This window comes from Chlorocebus sabaeus, chromosome 20 (genome assembly GCF_047675955.1).
Source record: "Chlorocebus sabaeus isolate Y175 chromosome 20, mChlSab1.0.hap1, whole genome shotgun sequence".
Classification (NCBI taxonomy): Eukaryota; Metazoa; Chordata; class Mammalia; order Primates; family Cercopithecidae; genus Chlorocebus; species Chlorocebus sabaeus.
Window position 1 is genome coordinate 12,074,272 of NC_132923.1, and position 10,719 is coordinate 12,084,990.

A 10,719-nucleotide genomic window follows, 5' to 3' on the forward strand; every position below is an offset into this window, starting at 1 on the left:
TGAGATCTGGCTACTGCACTCCAGCCTGGGCAACAGAGCGAGACTGTGTCTCAAAAAAAAAAAAAAGAAAAGAAAAGAAAAAAAGAGAAGACCCTTGCCCTGGGCAGCCACAGGGAGTCTTCCTTGATGGGCACATGATCCCTCACTGATGGGAGCCAGGAAGACAGACACCCAATGCACCAAGGCCCAATTTTGCTCCCCTTCCCTCCACTCTGGTTTGGAAACCTTGTATTCTACTTGCAATCTCAAGCCCAGACTTTACTCTTTTTCCTAACCAATAAAAACTTCACCCCAGAGCTTTTATCCAAAGAGTATGAATATCTGGAATAAGAGGGCAATCTTAGGGAAGAGGTGACCCTGGCTGTGGAGGTAGGAGCAGATGGGCCCACAGTCCCGGGTGTCCCTAAATGCCAAGAGACAGATCCAAATACAAAGATGAACATTTGGAGACACAGGAGCACATACATGTGCAGGCTTACACAAGCACACACACAGCCACAGAGCCACACGCTACACATACACAGGCACTTATGCACATGTCCACACAAGCGTAGATACTCTGGCAGGCACATACTCACAGAGGCGCACACACACACACACACAAATACACACAAGCACACTCACAGGCACATTCGCACAGGTGGAAATTCACACACAGGCACAGATACACACTGATGCAGGCACATGCACGAGCAACACACAGGTATACAGGAACACACACATGCCCAGACACACACATCTACACACACCCAGGCACCCACTAAAGAGCATGAGCTGGCCGGGGTTGGCAGCTCACACCTGTAATCCCAGCACTTTTGGAGGCTGACATGGGTGGATCACCTGAGGTCAGGAGTTTGAGACCAGTCTGGCCAACATGGTGCAATCCCTTCTCTGCTAAAAATACAAAATTGCTGGGCCTAGCACACCTGGCGGGTGCCCATAATCCCAGCTACTCGGGAGGATGAGGCAGGAGAATCTCTTGAACCCAGGAGGCGGAGGCTGCAGTGAGCCAAGATCGCGCCACTGCACTCTAGCTTGGGCAAGAGTGAAACCCTGTAGAAAGAAAGGAAAGGAAAGGAAAGGAAAGGAAAGGAAAGGAAGGAAGGAAGGAAGGAAGGAAGGAAGGAAGGAAGGAAGGAAGGAAGGAAGGAAGGAAGGAAGGAAGGACAGGCTCCCACACATGCACACTTAAACACATACACGCACACCCCATAATTCAAACACCAGTTGCCCTAGGCCACTTGAGAGTATCCTGGCCAGCTGCCCTGAGTAGTTCACTCTGGGCTACAGCCCGGGCCCTCCTCCTTCTCTGCCCCACCCCCAGCTGGTTGTATAAATTCCCTCCCTTTGCTCCTTCCCTGGAACAACGGCCTCTAACACCAGCACAGCAAACCCGCCAGGATCAAAGTGTACCAGTTGGCAGCATGGGTAAGGAGAGGGGCTTCCAATCACTCATTGCCTGCTCTGTCTGCCCCTAACTTGGAAGGCCCTCCCCCAGAAAATGCCAGAAAACCTGAGGGGGTAGCTGGGGAGGGAGCAGTGGACTCTGCTTCATTGTCCCCAGTCTGCACACCCCTCCCCCACCACCCCGCTGCATTTCCCAGCTTAGCCAAACTTTCTGAGGAAGGTGGGCAGAGGCACTGCTGGGAAGTGGGATCCTGGGCCCTGACTTGGCTCCATTCAGCAGAGGCTGGGGCCAGGGTGCCTTTCTGCAGCTGGGAAAATCAGACGGGGGGGCTCTTAGAGAACACCACTCAGTCCCTGGCCCTCACATAGGAAAGAGATGATCCTGATTTCAGCCCTGGGCCAACTTTGCACTCCAGGGAGGGAGGTAGGGAGTCCAAGCTTTTCTGTGCCCAGGTCACTGTCTAGCTACCCCACACAGCAAAGCTCTTTGGGAGGGAAATCAGAGACCCCCGCGCTCTTTCACTGGGGACCTGTTTCAATGCCTCCTCCACCCCTAAATCCCCCTTGGCCCTGCTATTTCCTCCATCCGTGGGCTCCTGGGTGACAGGCTGAGAAGGAATTGGGGTTTGGTTGGGAGGTCCTTTCCCACTTGGGGCTGGCTCTTCCTCAGCTGGCAGAATGCCCAGCAGCCAGCCTGGCATGGAAAACCCACTTGAGCTTTCCCTGGGTCCATCCCAAACCCAAAGCTGCTCTGAGATCTTGCTTGAGATGCTTCAGATGGGGGGTATTCCCCAGAAAAAGGAATGATGCTCCCTGGGGCTGCGGTGGCATGCTGGGCCTGACCCTGCGAAATGCTGGGGCTGGGGTTGCTGGGGTTGGTGGGGTGGGGGGTGAGCAGAGGCTGCAGAGCGGGCAACTCCTCCTCTGCACCTTTACTTCCCTCTCAGTTTCTCCCTGGCTTTGTAGTTTTTGTATCTCCGTCTTGATGTCTTGGAGTTTTTTAACCTCCTTTCCCTTCTGTATCCAGCAACTTCCTTCCCCACCCGCTGGCATCTGGTGCCAAGCCCCGACTTAGCAAGGTTATGTAGCAGAACTGGATCTCTCTCTCTCTCTCTCCCTGCCCCACCTCCAGCCCTCTCTCCGGGCATCAAGCACTCTCTGGCATTCTCCTGTCCTCTGGCACAGCGCTTCCCATATTTACACAGTAACTCACTGTTTTTTGTTTTTGTTTTTGTTTTTGAGTCAGAATTTCACTCTTGTAGCCCAGACTGGAGTGCAATGGTGCGATCTCGGCTCACTGCAGCCTCCACCTCCCGGGTTCAAGCCATTCTCCTGCCTCAGCCTCCCAAGTAGCTGGGATTACAGGTGTACGCCACCACGTCCAGTTAATTTTTGTATTTTTAATAGAGACAGGGTTTTGCCATGTTGGCGAGGCTGGTCTCAAACTCCTGACATTAGGTAATCTGTCCGCCTCAGCCTCCCAAAGTGCTGGGATTACAGGTATGAGCCACCGCACATGGCCTAATTCAGTTTTATGAAAGGACTTTGAAATACATTGTCTTATTTGTCCTCCATATCTACCTAGAGAAGTAGGTAGAATATCATTATTGCCCACTTTTCATAAATGAAGAGGAGAAAATGGAGAAATGGGGCATCAGACCTGGGACTTGAAACCAGGTTTCCAGACTCTGAACGCTGTTGCTGCCTCTCAGCTTCCTAAGTCCTTTGGCTGCTGCGAGTGGGAGTCCCAAGCCCCAGTGGTGGCCCCACTCTGCCTACTCCTGGCTCCTCACTTGCGGCCCAGCTGTGAAGGCAGAGGCTGGACTGACCACAGGACAAGGCAGGAGACAGGGCCCAGGCCTGTGGACTCCACTCCAGGGTTTCTTTCAGCCTGCCGCCCCGTCTGGGTTATTCTTTAGCCCCTGCTCCCCAGCAGGCCCCAAACTCTGATGCTGGGGTGCTGGCAGCTGTGATGTCCCAGCCCTGCTGCACATCTGCTGACTTCCCTCCTGGAGATTAGTGTGACCCCTCTTGCCAGACTTCAGAGATAGGAAGGGTTGCTCCCTACCTCTCTGGTGGGCAGGCCTCTGGGCTCTCCAGAGTTGGGCCAAACACCTCACTTTCCAGATAAAGGAAGTGGGGCACACCCAGGGGTAGAAACCGGCCTGAGAACTTCCAGCTGCTATTAGCCCCAGACTCTCAGTTATGTACTTCAGCCCTTGGCTAGCAGCCTGGGATCAGGACCCAGGGGAGAGAAAAGCAGGAATTGGCCTCCCCCTGATATAGAAACATCTTGGTGAAGGGAGCTGAGCAGGCGCCACGCTCTCTCCCTGAGAGTGGCTCCCCAAGAACAGCCAGGGGTGCCTGGGCTTTGGCCAGACAAGCAGAGAGCTGCACACCAACTGCATCCTTGTGTTTACTTCTCGTAAAAGCCCACTGGGGAATTCTTGCCATCTCCGTTTTACAGAGGATGCAGAAATTGGGGTCGAGGAGCTTCAGTACTTTGCCCAAGCTCCCCTGGCTAGTCAGTGGCGGGCTGGGGTTGGGCTCCGAGTCTGTGTCATAGTCACTACACCACACGACCCCAGCTGCATCAGCCCTCCTCCAGCCCTCCCTGGGCCCTGCTGGACTGCCTGTCTACCTTCAGGTCACGTGTCTCCAGCTCTTCCCAGCACAACCTCACCCTCATCAGGGCTCTGAGGGGGCAGAGAGGACAGGCCAGAGCAATGAGGCTGGATTGGGGACGTAGGCCAGCCGCACTGCCGTGGCCCACTGGGATGTATGCTGCAGGATGTGGGGAGGGAGCCTTCACCCTCCAGAGTGTGGCCCAGCCAATGTGCCCCATTGCTTCCACAGCTACAAAATGTGGGAACTGTGGACCCGGCTACTCCACCCCTCTGGAGGCCATGAAAGGTAATTGCCATGGTCTGAGAGCCAGTGCCCTACTGCTGATTCCACAGCCAGGGGTGGAGGGACTTCAGACCTAGCCCCCACCCTCTGGCACCCCCAGCACTTCCCCTGCCCTTCCTTCCCACCCTGCCGTCCCTGCTGCCTGCTTTCTACCCTGCAGGACCCAGAGAAGAGATCATCTACCTGCCCTGCATTTACCGAAACACAGGCACTGAGGCCCCAGATTACCTGGCCACTGTGGATGTTGACCCCAAGTCTCCCCAGTATTGCCAGGTAAGGCAGGGCTTGGGCACCAGCTGCTTTAAGAGTGTAGCTGCCCTCCTCCCTGGCCCTGGGGCCCCCCTTCCCAGCTCCATCCTTCTTGGCCCTCCCTGGGTATGGATGTGCAGGCTCCACCTGGGACAAGGGGAGTGCTGAAATCCAGCCTGTGCCGTGCTTCCAAACCAAAATAGGTCCGCAGGGGCCCCTCTTCCAGAAGCGGACAGAAGCGTGGCCTGGAAGAGCACCCCATCTCCCCGCATCCTAGGTCATCCACCGGCTGCCCATGCCCAACCTGAAGGATGAGCTGCATCACTCAGGATGGAACACCTGCAGCAGCTGCTTCGGTGATAGCAGCAAGTCGCGCACCAAGCTGGTGCTGCCCAGTCTCATCTCCTCTCGCATCTATGTGGTGGACGTGGGCTCTGAGCCCCGGGCCCCAAAGCTGCACAAGGCATGTCTTCTGCCCTTGCCAGCTCAGTAGACCACAAGACACCTGCCACCCCAGGCAGCCTACGGGCAGGAAGCCAGACCTAAACCAGCAGCCTCCAGCTCTTACACAGGATCTGGCTCGGCAGCAGGGAGGGAGGTTGGACTTCAGAGCAGAGTCTACCCAGGCATTCTGGGTCATCACCCTCCAGCACGGTGACCAGGGCACTGGAGAAGAGGGAGGAGGCTTCTTGTTTTACTCTGAGAGAGGGAGGGAGCCATTTACTCCCCCTATGCGGTTAGCAGCTCAGGGCTTCTCTTAAAAACTCCAGTCCCTCCCAACACTTTGTTTAGTGCACTCTTGGTGCCAAGCACTTACTGTGTTGTCTACTGGTAATACAGAGTTAACACTGGTCTGGGCCAGCCCGGGAGGAGCTTATGGTTTCACAGGGCTGTGTGTGCCTTCAGGACACACGGGGAAAGGTCAGCACTTCCTGCCCAGGGAGTTATTAGCAATCTCTCTGACTTTCCCTTGCTGCTCTGTAGAAGTTACCAGACTGAATCTCTGTCATATTCCCACAAGGAGAGTTGTGTCCAGGTTTTGAAGGAAAAGATGGGGCCGGGCGCGGTGGCTCAAGCCTGTAATCCCAGCACTTTGGGAGGCCGAGACGGGCGGATCACGAGGTCAGGAGATCGAGACCATCCTGGCTAACACGGTGAAACCCCGTCTCTACTAAAAAAATACAAAAAACTAGCTGGGTGAGGTGGCGGGCACCTGTAGTCCCAGTTACTCGGGAGGCTGAGGCAGGAGAATGGCGTGAACCAGGGAGGCGGAGCTTCCAGTGAGCTGAGATTCGGCCACTGCACTCCAGCCTGGGCAACAGAGTGAGACTCCGTCTCAAAAAAAAAAAAAAAAAAAAAAGATGACAGAGTCAGCAGATAGAAGTAGGAGGAGTATGGCGGTTAAGAGCAGGGATTCCCAGTCCTGTATGATTCTGACACCATTCCCCACCCCTTCCAGGTCATTGAGCCCAAGGACATCCATGCCAAGTGCGAACTGGCCTTTCTCCACACCAGCCACTGCCTGGCCAGCGGGGAGGTGATGATCAGCTCCCTGGGAGACCTCAAGGGCAATGGCAAAGGTACCTGCCAGCATATGTGCTCATGAAAACTTCCATAGCTGTGAAATGTGGAAAGCATTGTTCTGTGGGAGGAGCAGAATGGAAGGGGAGGGATGGAATGACTTTCCAAGGAGAAGCAGTGAGCTGGATCCCAGTCAGTATTTTAAATGTTAGCAAGTAACTTCAGTTTTGAATAGTTCTATTAAGATGAGTCTTCACTGATGAATTCAGTTCAAAGTTATAGTCAAAACAGGCCAGGTGTGGTGCTTTACACCTATAATCCCAGCACTTCAAGAGGCCGAGGCCAGCGGATCACCTGAGCTCAGGAATTCCAAACCAGCCTGGCCAACATGGTGAAACCCCGTCTGTGTGTTGTCTGCCGATAACACAGAGTTGGCACTGGCAACTCTGCACTAAAAATGCACAAATTAGCTGGGTGTGGTGGTTCAGGCCTGTAACCCCCACTTCTCAAGAGGCTGAGGTAGGAGGATCACCTGAGCCCAGGGAGGTCGAGGCTGCAATGAGCTGTGATTGAACCACAGCATTTCAGCTTGGGCGTCAGAGTGAGACCTTATCTCAGAAAAAATGTAGTGAGCAGAATGGAGCTTAGACTCTGGGAGGAATCCCACTCCAAAAGTGGGAGGCTGGACAACAGAATACCGGGTACTGAGTCCCAGAAGATATCGTAGGAGAAACATTTCTGCTGTGATCTGAGGGACGGATGAAGTTGATAGGAGACAGGGGCACTAGGGTAAAGCACCCCCTGCCACCTGGCCACCTTTGAATGCCTGGGTGAGACCCTTTGGATGCCTGAATTTTTAATTTACTTTTTCTTTTCCTTTTTTTTTTTTGAGATGGAGTCTGGCTCTGTTGCCCAGGCTGCTGGTGTGCAGTGGCGCAATCTCAGCTCACTCCAACCTCCACCTCACTGGTTCAAGCTCCTGAGTAGCTGGGATTACAGGCATGTGACACCATGCCTGGGTAATTTTTTGTATTTTTGATAGAGACAGGGTTTCACCATGTTGGCCAGGCTGTTCTTGAACTCCTGACCTCAAGTGATCCGCCCGCCTCAGCCTCCCACAGTGCTGAGATTACGGGTATGAGCCACTGTGCCCCCAGCCATGGATGCCTGAATTTAAGGAGCTGGCAAATCCAGCAGTGGAGGTGGAGGCAATGGGCTTTCAGCCTCTTAGACATGCCTGGGGGAGAGGGCTGGAGGGTAGGGTTAGTGTCTTTACTGCCTCTACCTGCCACCCTACTTCCTTCCCTGTTCAGGGGGTTTTGTGCTGCTGGATGGGGAGACATTCGAGGTGAAGGGGACATGGGAGCGACCTGGGGGCGCTGCGCCATTGGGCTATGACTTCTGGTACCAGCCTCGACACAATGTTATGATCAGCACTGAGTGGGCAGCTCCCAATGTCTTACGAGATGGCTTCAACCCCGCTGATGTGGAGGCTGGTGAGAATCCCCCCACGGGCCAGCAGGAGCCTTGGGCCCACATCCCCTTGCTTTCTGCTCCAAATCTCCCAGCCCCGCACTTCCCTCCTGTGGCCCCAGAATCTGAGGGAGATGGCATAGGATGCACTGCATGCTCAGATTGCTCAAGCGTCCTCCTGATCCCTCCAATCCATTTCTTAACCTTCTGCCCTGATTAGTGGCCTGTTTGCCCATGCCTTCCAACCCCTGATGCTGAGCCTATCCTCCGGCCCCACTCCCACCCCAGGGCTGTACGGGAGCCACTTATATGTATGGGACTGGCAGCGCCATGAGATCGTGCAGACCCTGTCTCTAAAAGATGGGCTTATTCCATTGGAGATCCGCTTCCTGCACAACCCAGATGCTGCCCAAGGCTTTGTGGGCTGCGCGCTCAGCTCCACCATCCAGCGCTTCTACAAGAACGAGGTGACATACGCCCTCTGGCCCTCCCCTCCCAGTAGTTTTGTCAGCAGCTCTACCTAAGCAGGCTTCTGTAATGGTGCTCCCAGGCATCTCCAGGAATGAAAAAAACGAGGCTGCATGCCTTGTCTCTCTTCTCTCAGTGGTAGGCCAACTTCTGCCTGAACCCTAACTGGCCATATTTATTCATTCATTCAAAAACTACTCAGTGAACTTCTGTGCTGGGCACTGTGCTATGTTCTGGGAATGCAGTGATGAAGCAGACACAACCCCTGCCTAAAGGGGCTTGCATGGAGTTAGGTCCTAGTGGAAAGAAGGCCGGTCATCTATTCTCTCCCTCCCAGGTCTGGGCAACCCAGATCTAACCCTCAGTCCCCAGTTCTGATAGGCTCACCTCTCTGCCAGCTAACCTAACCCTCCACCCCTCAACGTAGGGAGGTACTTGGTCAGTGGAGAAGGTGATCCAGGTGCCCCCCAAGAAAGTGAAGGGCTGGCTGCTGCCTGAAATGCCAGGTGAGTGCCTAGGGCACGGGAAAGTTGATTCTTGGCCTGGGAAACAAGAGTCCTTAAAGGGTCTACTCGCCCCCGCCCCCAGGCCTGATCACCGACATCCTGCTGTCCCTGGATGACCGCTTCCTGTACTTCAGCAACTGGCTGCATGGGGACCTGAGGCAGTATGACGTCTCTGACCCACAGAGGCCCCGCCTCACAGGACAGGTGGGGGCCCTGGCAGGAGGAGCAGAAGGGAAGGAAGGAAGGAAGGATAAGAGAATCTGGGGATGGGGTGGATGGTCTGAAGCAGCTGGAGGATGATGAGGGAGGTGCAGGAAAAGCAGACATGTGGGCTGCGGGACAGCGCAGGCCCAGGACTGTCCAGGCCAGGGATGGGCATGCAGAGCACGTCTGAAAGGAAAGAGAGATCCCAGTCAGGCAAGCTGCTCTTCCTGCAACATGTGCACCTCCCACTACGGTCCTCCTTATCCTCTGCACCTCCCCATCCAGCTCTTCCTCGGGGGCAGCATCGTTAAGGGAGGCCCCGTGCAAGTGCTAGAGGACCAGGAACTAAAGTCCCAGCCAGAGCCCCTGGTGGTCAAGGTAAGAGCCTCTCCCCCTACTTGCTGGACCCCTCAGACCCATGCTTGAGGAATATGTGGGGGAGAAGCTGAGCATGCTCTTGGGTTTGGGGTGGTGCCTAGGATCTGTGTGTTACCCTGGGCTCTGACCCCTGGTTTTCCCAAGGGAAAACGGGTGGCTGGAGGCCCTCAGATGATCCAGCTCAGCCTGGACGGGAAGCGCCTCTACGTGACCACGTCGCTGTACAGCGCCTGGGACAAGCAGTTTTACCCTGATCTCATCAGGTGAGAAGCAGACACATGGGCTCACCTCCCCAGCCCTCCTCTTCCTGTTTGGCTTTCTGAAGACTCCTTAGGGAGACCCCTGTACCCCACCACACAGATGGCCCATCAAGACCCTGGTCATTCCTTGTTCCTCAGTAGCCTTCCCCTAAAATCTCAGGGGAAGGGGGCAGCCACCTCTGACTTCTCCCTTACCCCGTTCCCCTTTTCCACCAGGGAAGGCTCTGTGATGCTGCAGGTTGATGTAGACACAGTAAAAGGAGGGCTGAAGTTGAACCCCAACTTCCTGGTGGACTTCGGGAAGGAGCCTCTAGGCCCAGCCCTCGCCCATGAACTCCGCTACCCTGGGGGCGACTGTAGCTCTGACATCTGGATTTGAACTCCACCCTCATCACCCTCAGTCCATATTTTGAGCCCTCACTTCCTTGGGGACCTGGCTTCATTCTGCTCTCTCTTGGCACCCAACCCTTGGCAGCATGTACCACACAGCCAAGCTGAGACTGTGGCAACGTGTTGAGTGGTATCCATTTACTGACCACTGTTGCTTGTTGCTCACTGTGCTGCTTTTCCATGAGCTCTTGGAGGCACCAAGAAATAAACTGTTGACCCTGTTCTTCAGACGGCCTTGTCTTTGGGGGCCCAAGGCCTGTGTCTCCTCTTCTGTCTATGCTTTGTATCTTGTACAAGAAAAGGCTAAAGAGGCCTCTGGGGGGGGGTTATGGTAACTAGTTCACACCAGTGATGCTAATAATGCCAAAATCTCACTTTTATGGCCAGACAGAATCTGAAAATTTTGGGGATGATTGTCACAAGGAGACCTGGGGGTAGAGAATGTAAATTGGTATTTCTGAAGTTTTGTTTTTTTAACCATGCTTTCTTTTAACAAACCTAAAAATCTCACCCATCACTCCCAAGACAATGTAATATGCTCCCTCACACACAGGAGACCCCAGGACCCCTGTTCTGTATAGTGTAATAAATTTCCACTGATGGCAAGACTACTGGGAGAACTCAGTTGTTGGGAGGTTTATTAGGCTGCTCTTGCATTGCTGTAAAGAAATACCTGAGACTGGGTAATTTATAAAGAAAAGAGGTTTAATTGGCCATGGTTCTGCAGGCTCTACCGGAAGCATGACGCTGGCATCTGCCCAGCTTCTCAGGAGGCCTCAGGAAACTTACAGTCGTGGCAGAAGGTGAAGGAGGAGTGCAAACATCACATAGCCAGAGTAGGAGCAAGAGACAGAGAGAGTGAGGGGGAGGTGCCACACACTTTTAAACAATCAGATCTCAGGAGAACCCACTCATGACCTCGAGGATAGTACCAAGGTGGGGTGGTGCTAAAC

General features: G+C 54.3%; 1 protein-coding gene across 4 annotated transcripts; it reads left to right on the forward strand.

Moving 5' to 3' along the window:
• Positions 1-1,313: 1,313 nt before the first annotated feature.
• SELENBP1 (selenium binding protein 1) lies at positions 1,314-9,994 on the forward strand. Of its 4 annotated transcripts, XM_007977204.2 has the most exons (12): positions 1,334-1,428; positions 4,264-4,320; positions 4,478-4,590; positions 4,844-5,029; positions 6,026-6,146; positions 7,401-7,583; positions 7,849-8,027; positions 8,456-8,534; positions 8,617-8,738; positions 9,024-9,116; positions 9,261-9,379; positions 9,593-9,994. In XM_007977204.2, the coding sequence occupies exons 1-12, from the start codon at positions 1,425-1,427 to the stop codon at positions 9,753-9,755; spliced, it is 1,419 nt and encodes a 472-aa protein (XP_007975395.1). In that variant the 5' UTR covers positions 1,334-1,424; the 3' UTR covers positions 9,756-9,994. The 4 variants fall into 4 exon arrangements, with proteins under 4 accessions (XP_007975396.1, XP_007975395.1, XP_007975397.1 ...); XM_007977205.3 differs by lacking the exon at positions 4,264-4,320 and having other exon boundaries at positions 1,314-1,428; XM_007977206.2 differs by lacking the exon at positions 4,844-5,029.
• The last annotated feature ends 725 nt before the right edge of the window (positions 9,995-10,719 follow it).

Bases quoted from the DNA above. Each gene is read 5' to 3' on its own strand.
- SELENBP1 (XM_037997951.2), top strand. From the start codon at position 4,134: ATGAGGCTGGATTGGGGACGTAGGCCAGCCGCACTGCCGTGGCCCACT. The intron at 8,739-9,023 runs GTGGGGGCCCTG...CTCCCCATCCAG, and splicing joins GGCCCCGCCTCACAGGACAG to CTCTTCCTCGGGGGCAGCAT. The intron at 9,380-9,592 runs GTGAGAAGCAGA...CTTTTCCACCAG, and splicing joins TTTTACCCTGATCTCATCAG to GGAAGGCTCTGTGATGCTGC.